Below are 21,371 nucleotides of genomic sequence, written 5' to 3'. Positions count from 1 at the left end.
TGACATAACACTGTGATGGACTTAACGCTACTTTATTATACAGTTAAAAATAGTTAAAATGATAAACTTTATATTATGTATATTTTACCACAACAAAAAGTGCAGTAGAACTTTTTACAAGGAACAGCAAAGAAATTGTCAGAAGTGAAGAACAGACACCTACTGCTTGATGACATTTAACTTAAAAAGCTCGAATGATACACACTGAGGGAGTAATACCAGAATATTTTGGTGAGTGCACAGTAGTATGAAAAGCATATTCCAAATTATAATACCATTTTATGTTTGGAAAACCAACCAACCATTCTCATAATGTGAAGCCGAAAGGAATGCCAGACCAAATCTTCTTTTATGGTAAAAATAAGCAAAACTAGTCTATCACGGGCATATTAATATCCCTCAAAAGGTAAAGTCCACCAGCACTGGAGGGTGGGGGCCTTGATATTTTTCTATTTATCTGAACAGCATGCATTTACAAAATATATGAAGTTGTACAGGACAAATAACCCAATTTCTTTAACAAACATATTGCAAAGAAATAAAAAAAGAAACTTAAGACGCATATCAACCAAATAAAAGTGGATCTGATCAAAATCCCGGCTGGCACAAACTATTAAAAAAATATATATATATATGTGTGTGTGTGTGTGTGTAATTCTAGGAGGAGAGGAAGAGCCAGATGGTCAAATGGAAGCCTCCCCCAATCATCTTCCCAAATTAAACAACAATCCACACAAAAAAGCACCTTCATAAGAACTAAAAATCAGGTGAGCAATCACATGGTTTTAACATAATATCAGTGCAAGAGGCACTGAAGAGGATAAAAAAGTCCTGAATTGCTGACGCCACCCCCCCCCATCTCTGTGGCACGGAGAGAGCATCTCTGTGTTTGGGGGAGGGAGAGCGCAGTGATTGTGGGACTTTCACGTCGGAACTCAGTGCTGCCCTGTCACAGCGGAAAGCAACACAAGGCAGAATTCAGAGGGCGCCCACAGAGGACACTTTACATGAGCCCTGCCCATCCTGGTGGTGGAGACTCAAGTTCCAGCAAGACTTACCACCGTGGGCTAAACTGCTCTGGGATTCAAAATAAACCTGAATAGCAGTCCAGACCACAAACACTGCAATTCCTGGGCAAGTCGGTGCTGGGCTGGGCTTGGAGCCAATGGACTTGGGGGGCACACAGCCCAGTAAGACACCAGCACGACCACCAAGGGAGTGCTTGCGCCACCCCTCCCTCGACCTCAGGCAGTGCAGCTCGCAGCTCCAAGGAGACTCTTTCCTTCCCCTTGAGGAGAGGAGAGGGAAGAGGAAACAGGAGTTTCTCTTACAACTTGGACACTAGCTGAGCCACAACAGAATAGGGAACCAGGCAAAGTCCTGAGGCTCCCATTCCAGACCCTGGACACCAAAGGTCCCAGATAACATTCCTAGACACAGCCTGGGCTACAAGGGAACCAGCTACCTTGAAGGGAAGGACCTAGTTCTGGCAGGATTTATCATCTGCTGACTAAAGAGCCCTTGGGCCCCAAATCATCAGCAGTAGTAGCCACGCCGTACTCATCATGGGCCTTTGGGTGAGACTCAGAGACGTGCTGGCTTCAGGTGTGACCCAGCACACTCCCAGATGTGGTGGTTACAGAAAGGGACTTCTGCTTGAGAAAAGGAGAGGGAAGAGCAAAGCGGACTTTGTCTTGCAGCCTTAGGTAACGGTGTGGCCACAGTGGGGTAGAGCACCAAGTGGGCTCTTGGGGTCCTTGATTCCAGGCCTTAGCTCTTGGATGGTATTTCTGGACCTGCCCTGGGCCAGAGGGGAGCCTGCTGCCCCAAAGGGAGAGTCTCAGGCCTGGCAGCATTCACGACAAACTGACTGAAGAGCCCTTGGGCCTTGAATGAACACTGGCAGTAGCCAGGCACTACTTGCCATGAACCTAGGGCAGTGGCAGCTAAGGGGGAGACTCCTTTGCTCATGAAAAAGGGAGGGAGGAGTGGGAAGGCTTGGGTGCCAGCTCAGCCGCAGTAGAACAGAGCACCAGGTAGATTCCTAACATTTCCAATTCTAAGACCTGGCTCCAGGATGACACCACTGGACCTAAGACTGAGGGAAGCTTGCCATCCTAAAGGGAAGGACATAAGCCTGGCTGGTTTCACTACCTGCTGAATATAGAACCTTTAGGGCCTTGAACAAATATACGCGGTAGCCACAGTGGTGACCAAGGGCCTTGGTTGAGACCTGGTGTTGTGCTGGCTTCAGGTCTGCCCCAGTGTAATCTCAGTGGTGGCCACAACAGTGCTTGTTTCACCACTCCCCCATCTCCAGGCAGCTCAGCAGACAGACTCCGTTTGCTTGGGAGAGAGTAAGGAAAGACAAAAAGCATCTCTACCTGGTGATCCAGAGAAATCTTCCGGATCTTATCTAAGACCATCAAGACAGTGCCTCTATGAGTCTACAAGAGCCACCGTGTTACTGGGCTTGGGGTGTTATCTAAGGCAGATATGGCAACAGTGACGAAAAATTTACATCACAACATCCAAGTTCCTTTGAATATATGGAAAGTCTTCCCAAGAAGGATGGGTACAAACAAGTCCAGACTGTGAAGAATATGATAAATACCTAACTCTTCAATGCCCAGGCACCAAAAAACATCCTCAAGCATCAAGATGATTCAGGAAAACATGACCTTACCAAATGAACTAAATAAGGCATCAGCGACCAATCTTGGAGAGCTAGATATGTAACCTTTCAAAAAAAAGAACTCAAGATAGCTGTTTTGAGGAAACTCAACAAAACTAAAGATAACACAGAGAAAGAATTCAGAATTCTATCAGATAAATTTAACAAGAGATTGAAATAATTAAAAAGAATCAAGCAGAAATTCTGGAGCTGAAAAATACAACTAACATACTGAAGAATGCATCAGTCTCTTAAGAGCTAAACAGATCAAGCAGAAGAAAGAATTAGTGAAACTTGAAGACAGGCCATTTGAACATACTCAGTCAGAAGAGACAAAAGGAAAAAACAAGAATGAAGCACACCTACAAGATCTAGAAAACAGCCTCAAAAGGGCAAATTTAAAAGTTGTTGTCCTTAAAAAGGAAGTAGACAGAAGGTGGGGGTAGAAAATTAGTTCCAAGAGATAATGACAAAGAACATCCCAAACCTAGAGGAAGATATCAATATTTAAGTATGAGAACATCAAGCAGATTTAACCCAAATAAGACTACTTCAAGGTATTTAACAATCAAACTCCCAAAGGTCAAAGATAAAGAAAAAATCCTAAAAGCAGCACAAAAAAAGAAACAAATAACATACAAGGGAGCTCCAATACATCTGGCAGCAGATTTCTCAATGGGAGCCTTAAAAGGCCAGGAGAGTGGCATAACATATTTAAAGTGCTGAAGTAAAAAACTATTATCTTGAAGGGGTGGGCTGCCCCTCCACACCTGTGGGCGTTTAGGTGGAAGGAGAGACTTAAGAAATGAGAGGCCGGGCACGGTGGCTCAAGCCTGTAATCCCAGCACTTTGGGAGGCCGAGACGGGCGGATCGCAAGGTCAGGAGATCGAGACCATCCTGGCTAACACGGTGAAACCCCGTCTCTACTAAAAAATACAAAAAAACTACCCGGGTTCACGCCATTCTCCTGCCTCAGCCTCCCGAGTAGCGGGGCTGAGGCAGGAGAATGGCGTGAACCCGGGAGGCGGAGCTTGCAGTGAGCTGAGATCCGGCCACTACACTCTAGCCTGGGCGACAGAGCGAGACTCCATCTCAAAAAAAAAAAAAAAAAAAGAAATGAGACACAGAGACAAAGTATAGAGAAAGAAAAAGTGGGCCCAGAGGACCGGCGCTCAGCATACAGAGGACCCACGCAGGCACCCTTCTCTGAGTTCCCTCAGTATTTATTGATCATTATCTTTACCATCTTAGAAAAAGGGAAGTGGCAGGATAACAGGATCATTGTAGGGAGAAGGTCAGCAGTAAGACATATGAATAAAGACCTCTGTGTCATAAGTTTAAGGAAAAGACATATGAATAAAGATCTCTGTGACGTAAGTTTAAGGAAAAGTTCGATATGCATATGCAAACATCTCCATAAACTTTTTTAGTGCATAAAGAGCTTTTGCCCTAAGGTGGCTTTCTCCCATCTTAGTAAATAGAACAAATCGGGTTTTACACCAACAGAGTTCCATTGCCCAGGGACGGGCAGGAGACAGATGCTTTTCTCTATCTCAACTGCCAAGAGGCCTTCTTTCCCCTTATTCTAGTCCTCCTCAGCACAGACCCTTCACGGGTGTCAGGCTGGGGGACGGACGATCAGGTCTTTCCCTTTCCACGAGGCCATATTTCAGACTATCACATGGGGAGAAACCTTGGACAATACCTAGCTTTCCTAGGCAGAGGTCCCTGCAATCCTTGGCAGTGTACGTGTCCCTGGGTACTTGAGATTAAGAGAATGGTGATGACTTTTCACAAGCATACTGCCTTCAGTCACTTGTTTAACAAAGCACACCCTGCACAGCCCAAAATCCGTTAAACCTTGAGTCACCATAGCACATGTCTCGTGCAAGGACAAGGTTGGGGGTAGGGTCACAGATTAATAGCATCTCAAATACAGAACAAAATGGAGTCTCTTATGTCTACTTCTTTGTATATAGACACAGTAACAATCTGATCTCTCTTTCTTTTCCCCACATATCTTAGAATAGCATATTCAGCAAAAATATTCTTCAAGCATAAAGAAGAAATAAAGGTCTTCCAGAGAAACAAAAGCTGAGGGATTTCATCAACACTAGACCTATCTTAAAAGTTCTTAAATCTCTTTTTGAAAGAGATTTAAGAAAAGGATGTTAATGCACAATAAGAAAGCATCTGAAGGTACAAAACTCACCGGTAATAGCAAGTACACAGAAAAACACAGGATATTAGAATACTGTCATTGTGGTATGTGAGTCACTCATGTCTTGAGTAGAAAGACCAAAAGATGAACTGATCAAAAATAATAACTACAACAAGTTTTCAGGACATAGACAATACAGTAAGATATAAACAGAAACAAAAAAAAGTTTAAAAGCAGGGGATGGAGTTAAAATGCAGACACTGTTAAAATGTAATGAAGTTAAAATGTATTTATTTACATATTTACATATACAGGGTACACATACTCACGCGCGCGCGCGCACACACACACACACACACACACACACACACACACGGTCTCACTCTGTTACCCAGGCTGGAGTGCAGTGGCGCAATCACAGCTCACTGTAGCCTCAACCTCCCGGGCTCAAGCAATCCTCCCACCTCAGCCTCCCAAGCAGTTGGGACTATAGGTGTGCACTACCATGCCTGGCTAATTTTTGTATTTTTTGTAGATATGGGGTTTCGTCGTGTTGCCCAAGCTGGTCTTTTTGTTTATTTTTTTGAGATGGAGTCTCCCTCTTGTCGCCCAGGCTGGAGTGCAATGGTGTGATTTTGGCTCACTACAACGTCCCACTTCCCAGGTTCAAGTGATTCTCCTGCCTCAGTCTCCCAAGTAGCTGAGATTACAGGTGTGTGGCACCACACCCAGATAATTTTTGTAATTTTAGTAGAGACAGGGTTTCACCATGTTGGCCAGGCTGGTCTCAAGCTCCTGACCTCAAATGATCCCCCAGCCTCGGCCTCCCAAAGTGCTGAGATTAAAGGCATGAACCACCGCGCCCGGTCCCTAGGCTGGTCCTGAACTTCTGAGTTCAAGTAATCCACCTACCTCAGCTTCCCAAAGTGCTGGGATTATAAGCATGAGCCCCTGCACCTGGCCAACATGTAGTTTTTATTGATTTTCTTTTTGCTTGTCTCTTTGTTTAGACAATCAGTGTTAAGTTGCCACTGGTTTAAAATAGTTACAAGATACTATTTTCAAGCCTTATGGTAACCTGAAATCTAAAAACATATGATACACAAAAAATAAAATGCAAGAAATTAAAACATACCACCAGAGAAAATCACCTTCACTAAAAGGAAGACAGGAAGGAAGGAAGGAAAGAAGGAAGCAGACCACAAAACAACCAGAAAACAAATAATAAAATGGCAGAAGTAGGACCTTACTTATCAGTAATAACACTGAATGTAAATGGACTAAACTCCCCAATCAAAAGACACAGAGTGGCTGAATGGAGAAAAAAGTAGACCCAACAACCTGTTGCCTACTAGAAACATACTTTACCTATAAAGACACACAGACTGAAAACAAAAGAATGGAAAAAGATATTCCATGCAAATGGAAACCAAAAAAGAGCAGGAGTAGCTATATTTATATCGAACAAAATGGATTTCAAGAAGAAACTATAAAAAGAGACAAAGAAGGTCACTATATAATGATAAAGAAGTCAGTTCAGCAAGAGACTATAACAACTGTGAATATATATGCACCCAACACTGGAGCACCCAGATACATAAAGCAAATATTATTAGAGCTAAAGAGAGAGAGACCCCAATACAGTAACTGGAGACTCCCAATGCTTCATTTTCAGCACTGGACAGATTGTCCAGACAAAAAAATCAACAAAAAATCAGACTTAATCTGTACTACTGACCAAATGAACCTAATAAATATTTACAGGGCATTTCATTCAATGACTGCAGAATACACATTCTTCTCCTCAACACATAGATCATCCTGAAGGATAGACCACATGTTAGGTCTATCCTTGAGGTCTAAAAGCAGGTTTTTAAAAATTCAAACAAACTGAAAATATATCAAGTATCTTCTCTGATCACAACAGAATAAAACCAGAAATCAACTGCAAGAAGAATTTGGGAAACTATACAAACACATGTAAATTAAACAATATGCACCTGAACAACCAGTGGGTCAATGAAGACATTAAGAGGGAAATTTTAAAATGTTTTAAAACAAATGATAATGGAAACAACATACCAAAACCTATGGGATATAGTGAAAGCAAAACTAAGGGGAAAGTTTATAGCAATAAGCACCTGCATTAAAAAAAAGTAGAAAAATTCGAAATAAAACACCTAATTATGCATCTTAAAGATGCAGAAAAAGCAAGGAAAAAAGCAAGAGGAAACCAACCCAAAATTAGTAGAAAAGCAATAATAAAGATCAGAGCAGAAATAAAAGAAATTAAAATGAAGAAAACAATACAAAAGATCAATGAAACAAAAAGTTCATTTTTTGAAAAGATAAACAAAATTGACAAACCATTAGCCAGACTACGAAAAAAAGAGAGAAGCCCCAAATAAATAAAATCAGGGATGAAAAAGGAGACATTATAATAGATATCACAGAAATTCAAAAGATCATTAGAGGCTACTATGAGCAACTATATGCCAATAAATTGGAAAACCTAGAGAAAATGGATAAATTCCTAGACACATACAACCTCCCAAGACTGAATTATTAAGAAATCCAAAACTTGAACAGACCAATAGCAAGTAACAAGATCAAAGTTGTAATAAGAAGTCTCCCAGCAAAGAAAACCCCAGGACCTAATGGCTTCACTGCTGAAGACTATCAAACTTTTAAAGAATTGATACCAATCCTACCCAAACTATTCCAAAAAAACAGAGGAGGAAGGAATACTTTCAAATTCATTCTACGGAGCCAATATTACCCTGATACCAAAACCAGACAAAGACACATCAAAAAAATAAAACTACAAGCCAGTATCCCTGATGAACACTGATAAAAATCCTCAACAAAATACTGGCAAACTGAATTCAACAACACATTAAAAAGATCATTCATCATGACTAAGTGGGATTTATCCCAGGGATGCAAGGATGGTTCAACATAAGCAAATCAATCGATATGATACATCAACAGAATGAAGGATAAAAACCATATGATCATTTCAATTGATGCTGAAAAAGAATTTGGTAAAATTCAACATCCCTTCATGATAAAAACCTCAAAAAACCGGTATAGAAGGAACATACCTCTATAGAATAAAAGCCATATACAATAGACCCACAGTTAGTATCATACTGAATTGGGGAAAACGGAAAGTTTTTCCTCTAAGATCTAGAATGCAAGGATGCCTACTTTCGTCACTGTCATTCACCACAGTACTAGAAGTCCTAGCTAGAGCAATCAGACAATAGAATAAAATAAAGGGCATCCAAATTGGAAAGGAAGAAGTCAAAGTACCCTTGTTTGCAGATGATATGATCTTATATTAGGAGAAACCTAAAGATTCCACCAAAAAACTATTAGAATCGATAAATTCAGTAAAGTTGCAGGATACAAAATCAACATACAAATATCAGAGCATTTCTCTATGTCAACAGCAAACAATCTGAAAAAAGAAATCAAGAAAGTAATCCTATTTACAATAGCCACAAATAAAATTAACTACTCAGGAATTAACCAAGTGAACTGTTGGGAACAGGTCCCAAAACTGGCCATAAACAAAATCTCTGCAGCACTGTGACATGCTCATGATGGCCTTGACGCCCACGCTGGAAGGTTGTCGGTTTACCGGAATGAGGACAAGGAACACCTGGCCCACCCAGGGTGGAAAATCACTTAAGGCGTTCTTAAACCACAAACAAAAGCATGAGTGATCTGTACCTTAAGGACATGTTCATGCTGCAGGCAACTAGCCAGAGACCATCCCTTTATTTCAGCCCATCCCTTTATTTCCCGTAAGGAATACTTATCTTATGACTGGCTTGCTGTCAATATGTGGGTAGATCTCTGTTCATGGCTCTCAGCTCTGAAGGCTGTGAGACCCCTAATTTCCCACTCCACACTCTATATTTCTGTGTGTGTGTCTTTAATTCCTCTGGCATCACTGGGTTAGGGTCTCCACGACCGAGCTGGTCTCAGCAAGTGGTGCCCACACATGGGTCTCGAACCCAGGTCAAAGGGTCACCGGAGCAACAGTTGGAGAACATGGAACTAAGTACTGGACACCCGAATACTCTTAAGCAGTCCCCATGGTGAGAAGGGGAGCTCGGAAGCATCAGGGTAACAATGGGACAAGTGTGGGCTCTGGTTCCTTCCACCTTGGAACCTTTTCACACTGATCATGAGGAGGAAGGAGAGTATAACAAAGTAACAGAGCAGGTTTTTTTGCCAGCTGAAGCTAACTGGCAGCAAAGGAGGGAGAGGTTCATTCCTACCCTTCTGCACCCCCGCATTATTTTGAAGAAAAAAGAGTAGTTTGACCCTCCAGATCTTTCTTTTCCAGAGGACACTGGGCAAAAAGTAGTTGCCCCAGTGACTGAGCAGCGCCTCAAGCAATCACTCTCAGTTCCATTCAGGCAGGAATTCAGCAAGCTAGATGAGAGGGTGATTTAGAGGCTTGGCAATTCCCTGTTAGAATATACCCCCCAGATAAACAGGGAAATGCTATAGCTACATTTGAGCCTTTTCCTTTTAAATTTGGGAAACGCCATGAGGGGCCAGCCCCCAGCCCCGTTTCAAACCAGGGCATTTTCGGCTCAGGCCATTCCCTCACCCTTATACAATGTTTGTCTCCTGCCACAGCCGGTAGTGCCGCAGATATATGCTGCACAAAAGCTGTGAGTTTTCTGCCTGGGGAACCCCTACAGAAGGTCCCAACAGGAGCCTGTGGATCCTTGCCAGCGGGAACGACTGGATTACTTCTAGGCAGGTCCAGTTTGAATTTAAAAGGGGTACAAGTACAAACAGGAGTCACGGATTCAGATTACAATGAGGAAATTCAAATTGTTATATCTACTTCTGTAGATATAACAGCAGAGCCAGGAGAGCGTATAGCACAGCTCCTAATTGTGCCATATGTGGAAATGGGGAAAAGTGAAATTAAACAAACAAGAGGATTTGGAAGCACAAACAAAAAACGCAAAGTGGCTTATTAGGTGAATCAAATTACTGATAAACATCCTACCTGTGAAATAACTATTCAGGGAAAGAAATTTAAAGATTTGGTAAATACAGGAGTGGACATTTCAATCATTTCTCTACAGCACTGGCCGTCCACCTGGCCAATTCAACCCGCTCAATTTAACATAGTTGGAGTTGGTAAAGCCTCTGAAGTATATCAAAGTAGTTATATTTTGCATTGTGAAGGGCCCGATGGACAACCTGGAACTATTCAACCAATTATAACTTCTGAACCTATAAATTTATGGAGAACAGATTTATTACAACAATGGGGAGCACAAGTTCTAATTCCAGAGCAATTATATAGCCCTCAAAGTCAACACAGGATGCATGAAATGGCGTATGTCCCTGGTATGGGACTAGGAAAAAATTTCCAAGGTTTGAAGGAACCGCTTCAAGTGGAAAGAAAAAGTTCCCACCAAGGTTTAGGATATCATTTTTGATGGCGGCCATTGTTAAGCCTCTAGAACCTATACCTTTAAAATGGTTAACAGATAAGCCAATTTGAATAGAACAATGGCCGCTGAGTAAAGAGAAATTGGAGGCTTTAGAAGATGTAATTACTGAACAATTAGAAAAGGGACACATAGCTCCAACATTTTACCCTTGGAATTCTCCAGTTTTCATAATTAAGAAAAAAATCAGGTAAATGGAAAATGTTAACTGACTTAAGAGCCATTAATCCAGTTATACAACCTATAGGGACGGACATTACAGCCAGGATTGCCTTCTCCTGCTATGATTCCAAAAAATTAGCCTTTAATAGTCAATTTTAAGGCCTTTAATAGTCAATAATAAAAGACTGATTCCTCAATAACCCCTTAGCTGAGCAGGACTGTGAATGGTTTGCATTTACAATTCCTGCAGTAAACGACCTGTAGCCTGCTAAGCGTTTTCACTGGAAAGTGTTGCCACAAGGCATGTTAACAGTCTAACAATTTGCCAGATGTCTGTAGGGCAAGCAACTGAACCTACTGGTAAAAAATTTTCACAATGTTACATTATTCATTATACGGATGATATACTTTGTGCTGCCCCCACTCGAGAAACATTACTCCAATGTTATGATCATTTGCAAAATTTGATTTCTTGTGCTGGCTTAATTATAGCTCCTGACAAAATTCAGACTACTACTCCTTACTCCTACTTGGGCACCTTAGTAAATGACACTACCATTGTGCCACAGAAAGTAGCCATACATAGGGATCAACTGAAAAAATTAAATGACTTTCAAAAATTACCAGGGGACATTAATTGGATACAACCTGCTCTAGACATTCCTACCTATGCCATAATATATTTTCTATCTTTAGAGGAAATCCTAGTCTCACTAGCCCTCAGTAGTTAACAAAGGAAGCTGAGGCAGAGTTACAGCTGATTGAAATGCAAGTCCATAAAGCTCAAATAAATAGAATAGATCCAGAGAAGACTCTAGATTTGCTAATATTTCCAACTCAGCATTCACCTACTGGTGTTACTGTCCAAGAGGTGGACTTAGTAGAATGGCTTTTCTTCCACATACTAATTCACAGACTCTAACTCCTTATTTGGATCAAATTGCTACTATGATAGCGATATGATAGGAAATGGGAGAACTCGGATTATTACATGGATATGATCCTGAAAAAATTACTGTCCCTTTCACAAAGGCGCAAATACAGTAAGCTTTTATAAATAGTTTTACTTGGCAAACCCCTTTAGCTGACTTTGTGGGTCTTCTCGATAACTATTTTCCTAAAACAAAACTGTTTCGATTTTTGAACTGGTTTGTGGAGAGACCCAATAACAAACAGTTGGGAAACAGGTAAAATAATAACTTGGGGTAGAGGTTATGCTTGTGTTTCTCCAGGACCGAATCAACAGCCGATGTGGATACCATCAAGACACCTGAAACTTTATCATATGCCAGATGCTGAGGAAGAGATTCTGGGAGGATCCTGAGGACCCCCAGTTGCAGCCATGTCAAGACTGACACTGAGGAGGACCCCAACTGTCACGAGCAACACCCATCAAACACAGCCACCCACCTGGGGACAGATGAAGAAGCTGTCACAGATGGCGGAAGAAAACCTGAGGAAGGAGGGACAACCAGTCAAATAAGTAATTTAATGATAGCTATGATAGCAGTGATCATCATTGCCATGAGTGTTCCTTCAACAAGGGCTGACAGAGAAAACAATTATACTTATTGAGCATATTTATCCATCGTGGCTAGCAATAATGCCTGGATGTAATCACTCTATGACACAGTTACACATGCTTTCTGATCTCAGTACTTACCATAATGAATCTGCTCCTATAATTGAGGCATACCACCCTCAAAAACCTATTTGTAAACAAAATTGAACCTGGCCAGAAAAAGTGAATGTACTTGTTTAGGAAAACTGCATTGGAGAACAGGCAGAGGTGCTGCGCAGCGATTCCTATGGAATTAACTGGTCCCCTAGGGGATGTTTAGCTTGAATTGCACCTCTCAGTTTGTGTGCCACGGCCACACTATGTTCAGCTGGTCTGAACAAAACAGTCAGATGGTAGAAATGGTAAAGTACGGCAAGAGTTCCTATTATCTGGAACCATGGCAGTATAGTGGCACCTCAGCCTCAAATGATATGGCCCATTGTAGGAGCTAAACATAAGGATTTGTGGAAATTATTAATAGCTCTTAATAATATCAACATTTAGGAAAGAATAAAAAAGCATTTAGAAGGACACTCTACAAACTTGTCTTTGGTTATTGCAAAATTAAAAGAACAAATATTTAAAGCATCCCAGGCACAAGTGACCTTAATGCCAGGAACTGGAGCACTTGAAGGAGCTGCAGAGATTAGCAGCTAGCAACCCACTAAAATGGATAAAAACACTTGGAAGCTCTGTGATTTCAATGATGATTGTGCTTTTAATCTGTGTTGTCTTTGTATAGTCTGCGGATCCTGACTCCTGCAAGAAGTAGCTCACTGTGACAAAGCCGCCTTTGCTTTTATCACTTTGCAAAACAAAGGGGGGACATGTTGGGAACAGGTCCCAAAATCTGGCCATAAACTGGCCATAAACAAAATCTCTGCAGCACTGTGACATGCTCATGATGGCCCTGATGCCCACGCTGGAAGGTTGTCAGTTTACTGGAATGTGGACAAGGAACACCTGGCCCACCCAGGGCAGAAAACCACTTAAGGCATCCTTAAACCACCAATAGCATGAGTGATCTGTGCCTTAAGGACATGTTCATGCTGCAGGTAACTAGCCAGAGACCATCCCTTTATTTCGGCCCATCCTTTTATTTCCCATAAGGAATACTTTTAGTAAATCTTATGACTGGCTTGCTGTCAATAAATATGTAGGTAAATCTCTGTTTGTGGCTCTCAGCTCTGAAGGCTGTGAGACTCCTGATTTCCCACTCTACACTCTATATTTCTGTGTGTCTTTAATTCCTCTAGCACCGCTGGGTTAGGGTATCCATGAACAAGCTGGTTTCGACAGTGAACGATCTCTACAATGAAAACTATAAAACACTGATAAAAGAAATTGAAGAAGATGGGCCGGGTACAGTGGCTCAGGCCTGTAATCCAAACACTTTGGGAGGCTGACGCAGTCAGCTCACCTGAGGTCAGGAGTTTGAGACCAGCCTGGCCAACATGGCGAGACCCCCCCCCCCATCTCTACTAAAATTACAAAAATTAGCTGGGTGTGGTGGCGGGCACCTGTAATCCCAGCTACTTGGGAAGATGAGGCAGGAGAATCACTTGAACCCAGGAGGTGGAGGTTGCAGTGAGCCAAGATCACACCAGTGCACTCCAACCTTGGTGACAAGGCAAGACTCCATCTAAAAAAAAAAAAATTTTTTTAAACAAAATTGAAGACATGTACACACAAAAGGAAAGATGTTCCACATTCACCAACTGGAAGAATCAATACTGTTAAAATGTTCATACCACCCAAAGCAACCTACAGATTCAATGCAATCCCTATCAAAATACCAATGACATTCTTCACAGAAATAGAAAAAACAATCCTAAAACCTACCTGGAATAACAAAAGACCCGGAATAGCCTAGGCTATCTGAGCAAATACAACAAAACTGAAGGAATTACATTACCTAACTTCACATTATCTGACTCCAAATTACAACTTCAAATTATACTAAAGAGCTACAGTAACCAAAATAGCATGGCATCAGCATAAAATCAGACACACAGACCAATGAAACAGAATGGAGAACAGAGAAACAAATCCATACATCTACAGTGAACTCATTTTTGACAAAGGAGCCAAGAACATACTCTGGGAAAAGGAGAGTCTCTTCAATAAATGGTGCTGGGACAACTGGAGATCCATACGCAGAAGAATGAAACTAGACCCCTATCTCTCGCTGAGAGACAGGACTAGCTGGATTTCCTAGGCTGACCAAGAATCCCTAAGCCTAGCTGGGAAGGTGACCGCATCCACCTTTAAACAAACTGGGCTTACAGCTTAGCTCACACCCGATCAATCAGGTAGTGAAGAGAGCTCACTAAAATGCTAATAAACAAAAACAGGAGGTAAAGAAATAGCCAATCATCTATTACCTGAGAGCACAGCGGGAGGGACAATGATTGGGCTAAAAACCCAGGCATTCAAGCCAGCAATAGCTACCCTCTTTGGGTCCCCTCCCTTTGTATGGAAGCTCTGTTTTCACTCTATTAAATCTTGCAACTGCACTCTCTTCTGGTCCGTGTTTGTTACAGCTCAAGCTGAGCTTTTTGCTCGCCATTCACCACTGCTATTTGCCACTGTCGCAGACCCCCCACTGACTTCCATCCCTCCAGATCCGGCAGGGTGTCTGCTGTGCTCCTGATCCAGCAAGGCTCCCACTGCTGCTCCCAATCAGGCTAAAGGCTTGCCATTGTTCCTGCACGGCTAAGTGCCCGGGTTCGTCTTAATCGAGCTGAACACTAGTCACTGGGTTCCACGGTTCTCTTCCATGACCCACGGCTTCTATCAGAGCTATAATACTCACCCTATGGCCTAAGATTCCATTCCTTGGAATCCATGAGGCCAAGAACCCCAGGTCAGCGAACAGGAGGCTTGCCACCATCTTGCAAGCAGCCCGCCACCATTTTGGGAGCTCTGGGAGCAAGGACAATCCCCCAACCCCACCCCGTAATGTCGCTATACACAAAAATCAAATTAAAATAGATTAAAGACTTAAGACCTCAAGCTATGAAACTGCTAAAAGAAAACACTGGAGAAAATCTCCAGGACATTGAACTGGGCAGATTTCTGTAGTAATACCCCACCAAAGCATACATGGACAAATGGTATCACATCAAGTTAAAAAGCTTCTACACAACAAAGGCAACAACAAAGTGAAGAGACAACCCACAGACCAGGAGAAAGTATTTGCAAACTATCCATCTGGCAAGGGATGAATAACCAGAACATACAAGAAGCTCAAACAACTCTATAGGAAAAAATCTAATAATCCTATTAAAAAATGAGCAAAACATCTGAACAGACAGTTCTCAAAATAAGACATACAAATAGCAAACAGGCATATGAAAAGGTGCTCGACATCACTGATCAGAGAAATGCAGAACAAAACTACAACGAGATATCATCTCACCCCAGTTAAAATGGCTTATATCCAAAAGACAGGCAATAATGAATGATGGTGAGGATGTGCAGAAAAGGGATTCCTCATACACCATAGGTGGGAATGTAAATTAGTACAAGCACTATGGAGACCAGTTTGGAGGTTCCCCAAAAACTAAAAATAGAGCTACCACATGATTCAGCAATCCCACTCATATGTATATACCCTGTGGAAATCAGTATACCACAGAGGTCTGCAGTCTCATGTTTGTTGCAGCACTGTTGACAATAGCCAAGATTTGGAAGCAACCTAAATGTCCATCAACAGATGAATGGATAAAGAAAACATGATGATACATATACACAATGGAGTACTATTCAGCCATAAAAAAGAATGAGATCCCATCATTTCCAACAACAGGGATAGAACTGGAAGTCATTATGTTAAGTGAAATAAGCCAGGCACACAGAATGACCAACTCTGCCTGTTGTCACTTATTTGTGGAAGCTAAAAATTAAAACAATTGAACTCATGGAGAGACTAGATGATGGTTACCAGATTCTGAGAAGGGAGTGAGGGGAGAGACAGTTAATGTATACAAAAATACAGTTACATAGAATGCATAAGATCCAGTATTTGATAGCACAACAGCATGACTACAGTCAACAATACTTTATTGCACATTTTAAAGTAACCTTAAAAGAGTATCACAGGGTTGTTAAAGATTTTCCCCCAAGCCTGAAAGCTTAAGGGAATGAATAATTCCTCCCTCCTCAAGCCCAGTCCCAAGGTGCAAGGACACTTGCGCCAGCAGCGAGCTGTCAGCAAGTTAACAGAAGCAGGAAGAGAGGTAGCGGGAAGACACATACGCCCTGAAGATCCAGAGGGAGGCCAGCGTGTACTATGCAGCAGCCACATCAGACTGGGGCACTTCCTGTTTACAGAGGACTATAAAACCCCTTCCACGTTCTCACTTGGGGCTGATGCCATTTTAGGCCTAAACCCGTCTGCCCCCAGGCGCTTGTTAAAACAGCGTGTTGCTCCACACCGCCTCCTGGTGTCGGGGTTGTTGGCAGGTTGTCGGGTTCCAACCAACACAAGAGCCTGGCAGGTTGTCTGCACCACTAACAAAGGATAAATGCTTCAGGGGATGGTTACCCCACTTACTCTGATGTGATTATTAGGCATTCTCCGCCATATCAAATACCTCATGTACCTATAAATACATACGCCCACTATGTACCCACAAAAATTAAAACCAAATATTTTAGAGAGATTTATTCTGAGCCAAATATGAGCGCTTATGGCCCATGACACCGCCCTCAGGAGATCCCGGGAACATGTACCCAAGGTAGTGGGGGCACAGCTTAGTTTTATACATTTTAGGGGAACATTTGAGACTTCAATCAAACACAAGTATAGACTGGTTCGGGCGGGCAAGGCGGGACAACTCGAAGTGGGGGCTTCCAGGTCATGGGCAGATGAGACAAAGGGCTGCATTCTTTTGAGCCTCTGCTCTGCCTTTTACTGAATACACAATTTACCCGACGGGGCGGGCAGAGGAATAGTTACTTGTGCCTTAGTCTGGCTCAGTAAACCTGCATTTTAACATAAATACAGGGCAGGTGAAGCCATCAGACGTGCATTTGTCTCAGGTGAGCAGAGGGATGACTGCAGGTCTGTCCCCGTCCCTCACCTGCGAAGACAAGCTGTCCCTTTCCACTGCCAGGGTGAAATTCGACGCAACTGTTTCAGGGTAAAGATGTGGAGGCCCACAGCCAATTTCCTCCTGGGCAAACGGTGAGGGAGCTGTGTGGCTTTTTATCTTTGCAGCTGTCTTAGGAATAAAACGGCAGCAGGTTTGCCTGACGCAGTTCCCAGCTTGACTCTGGCTTAGCGATCTGGGGTCCCGAGATTCATTTGCCTTTCACACTATTCTCCCTAGTTTTGTGTATGTGTGAAACGTTCTATTTCTGGGCACTTTTAATTTTAAAAAGTGGACAACACTGCTCTGGACTTCATTTTAGGGAATGCTGGGGGAGGCTGTAGGTCAGGTGTGCCTCCGTCCGAAATGCCCGAAGACCAGGCCCGCGCCCTGGCTCTCGCTCCCCACGCCCGCGGACCCGCCTGAGGAGACGCCGGGGGAGGCGCGGGGGCAGCGGCGTCTCCTCGAGGAACAAGCCTCGCCCAGGAAGCGTGCGGAAGCCCCGGACCCGCGGGGAGCCAGGCGCTGCTCCGGGGCCGCCCCCAGCCTGCCCAGGCCCCGCGCGCCGCCGCCGCAGCTCTCGAGGTGCTGAGGGGCGCGGGGAGGCCGCGCGAGGGAGGGCGCCGCCGAGCGGGTACTCACCGCATTGCCCGCAGCCCAGGATCGCCGCCTTCCGGAACTCGGGCTGCGGCATCTCTCCCGCCAGCCCCAGTCCGACCCGCAAGAGCGGCGGCGGGCTTAACTACCCCGGGGCCGAGCAGCCAGGCGTCGCGCACGCGCCGGGCGCACCGGCGGCCGCGCCTCCTCAGGCCCAGGGCCCTCTCCCAGTCCCCGCGCCGCCGTCTCCGCCCAGCGCCGCGCGTCAGGCGACCCCGCCCTGCTCCGTGGTGAGGTCACCTCTCGCTGCCCTGACGTCACCGGCCGCCGCCCGCTGAGTCGTACCGAGCGTTCGCGCAGCCGTGCCGCGCGTGGCCTAGGTCCTGTTGTCTGTCACCCGCGGTCTCAAAAGACTCCATTAATGACAAATGCGCTGCCTGTGGCCTCGGATACTCCGGAGGCTGAGGAGAGAGCAGCGCTTGAGCCCGGGAGCTCTGCGCTGTATTCGCTATGCCCATTGCGCGGCGACACCGGGTTCCGCATCGGTGTGGTGACCTCCCGGGAGCCGGAACCACCAGGTTCCCCAAGGAGGGGGGAACTGACCCAGCTCGGAAACCGAGCAGGGCAAAACTCCTGTGCTGCTCGGTAGTGGGATCGCGCCTATGAGTAGCCACTGCCCTCCAGCCTGGGAATACAGCGAGACACCATAAGTGAAAAAAAAGACAAATGCCCTTAAACATACGAAAAGACGTTAAATGTCACTTGTGATAGAAGAAAATGTTGATTAAAATATAAAGAGAGAAGTTGTGAAAAAAACACTCATACATTGGTGGTAAGAGTATACAAATCTCGTAAAGGGGAATTTGGCAATTTTTAAGAAAAATGGTGTAGGCATTCATCTGTGGCCAATAATGCCAAGTTATATTGAAGAATATCTTAATCTTATTTACATTTCTGAAATAAACCCCACTTGGTTAAGAGTATTTTTAAACTTTTTAAAATAACTCATTGCTTCACAATTAAAGTCTGATGGGGTACACGTGTAGCAATGGAGGAACGTCTACATCCCCTATAAATTAAACAGCAGCACCTGAGCAGAAGTAGTGGCCTTCTTGAGCTGAATTGAGCTAACCACACTCCCCAGCCCATCTTCCACCGCATTAACTGGCCCTGCCAAATACCCCATGGGGTTGTCAGAGTGTAGGGGGTGCCATGTTGTACCACCCAGGCTTCCCCTTAAGGACTGAGGACTCATTTCTCCAATTGTTGGGTGTGTAGGCAGCTGATGGCCCCCAGCTGAGTCCTGTGGCCACTCCCCTCAGCCAAAGAGAACTGCTGCTGGGTGCCAAGTTGAATGCTTTTGACCCCTTGTACCATGTTTGTGTCTTGACTGGAAATTGACAGATATTTCAGGTGTGGGTTTCTCTTGCAAGGGCAGTGCAGAGAGCACACATGTATCTTTGCCCAGTTTCCTTCAATGGTTGCAGCTCATGTAAAATATACATAGTATGATATCAAATAAGCCTCACTGGGGATCAATCCTACTGGGACCTCCCTCAGAAACTATTCACAGCAGTGGCAGGCAAACTACGGCAAAGTCTACTGGGTATATTTAAAAGTGTATAACAAGTTTACACAAATATGTTGCCAGAAAGGAATCCTTCCAACTACCTAAACTAGTAATGAAAAATTTTAAATATCACCTTAAACATGTATAAGGGGATACTAAGTTCTTGTATTTAAACCTTATTATTATTTTAGTATATTCTCAAGCAAAAGAGTTTGAAGACCAGAGCTTTAGGGCCTCACTACTGAAATGGTAGTCCAGCACAAGCAGCATCAACGTCAGCTGGGAGTGTGTTAGAAATGGTGAGTCTTGTGCTCCACCTACTTAATTAAAATCTGTATTTTTACCGAGATTTCCAGGTGATTTATACACAAATTAACATTTAAAATCACGCTCTAGGATATAATCAGGGCATGTAAATTTCCATTGTTGCATCTTCTCCTGACCCTTGATAGTATCAGATATTTAAATATTTGCCAATCTGATGAGTATGAGATGCATCTGTTTATATCTATTACTTTAAATACTATTCTATGTAATTAATGTACAATAACTACTTAACCATTATTCTAATAATTGAGGATTTGGGTTAGCTCCAATTTTTCACTATCATACAGAATGACACTAAAATGCTCTTTTCAGTGTATCATTCTGGTTAAACACAATCTTTGAGGCCAGGTTGATTAGGATCATATAAGGGCTGTGCTATTGTTTGTCCTTGGATACACCTGCCAGATGAAATACAGGGTGGCCTGAAATTTGAATTTCAGATCAAGAATAATTTTGTGATGTAAGTATGCAATATGCAATATGTGAGAGGCTTGTCTTCATCTGTGCTGCTGTAATAAAATACCTGAGACTAGGTAGTTTAAGAACAAATTTGTTTTCTCACTCTCCCGGAGGCTGGGAAGTACATGATCCAGCAGCCGTATCTGGTAGGCTGCTGGTGAGGGCTTTGTGCTACATCATAATGTGGCAGAGAATCAAAGGGGAAGCCGGCACTGGCTAAAGGGGCAATGTTACAATGTTACTTATTAACAACCCTTTCTCAAGGTACCTAATCCAGTCCCAAGAGACTGGGAACTCTCAGTGACTACATTAATCTTTTCATGGGGGCTGATCCCTCATGACTCCAAAGCCTGTTAAAGGTCCTCCTCTGTCTCAACACTGTTACCTTGGGGTCCAAGCCTCAACATAAATTTTGGTGGGGATAAAAGGTATTCAAACTGTAGCACTGTTGCATCCTCAGTTGTCTCAACGTGAATCACGGAGGACACATTCAAAATATAGCCATATGTACAGTAAAATGTTATTGTCTATGTGAAATTCAAGTTTTAACCAGGCATCCTGTGTTTTTATTAGCCAAATAGGGTAACCTTAACCTGGGCAAATTCTAACCATCATTTTCTTATCTATGAAATGAGGATAGCAGAACTCTTAAAGTTGTTGTATGAACGAAACGAGATGATCCATGCAGACTACTTACAGCAGAGTATGAAACATAGTAAAAGCTCAGCAAATGTCAGCTCTTCTTAGTTATTATTTCATACTGGTGTATCTTAGGATAAATTCCTAGAAGGATGTCTCAGTTACAGAATTCCTGGGCTTAAGTTAAGACTTGTTTGATGGCCGGGCGAGGTGGCTTACGCCTATAATCCCAGCACTTTGGGAGGTCGAGGCGGTTGGATCACGAGATCAGGAGATCGCAGACCATCCTGGCTAACAGGGTGAAACCCCATCTCTACTAAAAATACAAAAAATTAGCCGGGCGTGGTGGTGGGCGCCTGTAGTCCCAGCTACTCGGGAGGCTGAGGCAGGAGAATGAGGAGAACCGGGGAGGCGGAGCTTGCAGTGAGCCGAGATTGGGCCACTATACTCCACCCTGGGCGACTGAGCAAGTCTCCGTCTCCAAAAAAAAAAAAAAAAAAAAAAAACTTGTTTGAGCATTCCATCATACCAACAACTGTTTTGTAAAAAACCTTAAGCAGGTTACCAGATACTTTTCAACTAGCTTCAGAATACAAATCAGATTTTTTAATTTCCATACAAAAACAAAAAAT

The 21,371-nt window shown here is 43.4% G+C and overlaps 1 protein-coding gene across 2 annotated transcripts in view; it reads right to left on the bottom strand.

Moving 5' to 3' along the window:
• GALNT11 (polypeptide N-acetylgalactosaminyltransferase 11) overlaps positions 1-18,006 on the bottom strand; it is an 82,168-nt gene extending 64,162 nt beyond the window's left edge. The window contains exon 1 of one of the 2 annotated variants that reach the window (XM_023225363.2): positions 17,790-18,006. Coding sequence is in view for 1 of the 2 variants with exons in the window: in XM_023225368.3 (XP_023081136.1) it covers positions 17,790-17,794 (5 nt within the window). In the remaining variant the exon portion in view is untranslated. The remainder of the gene's footprint in view (positions 1-17,789) is intronic. The other variant, XM_023225368.3, reaches the window with a different exon arrangement.
• Between the last annotated feature and the right edge of the window lie 3,365 nt (positions 18,007-21,371).

The sequence above is a fragment of the Piliocolobus tephrosceles genome, chromosome 8 (genome assembly GCF_002776525.5).
Source record: "Piliocolobus tephrosceles isolate RC106 chromosome 8, ASM277652v3, whole genome shotgun sequence".
Taxonomy (NCBI): domain Eukaryota; kingdom Metazoa; phylum Chordata; class Mammalia; order Primates; family Cercopithecidae; genus Piliocolobus; species Piliocolobus tephrosceles.
Note: the sequence above shows the minus strand (reverse complement) of the source record. Positions and strands in the feature narration are given on the sequence as shown.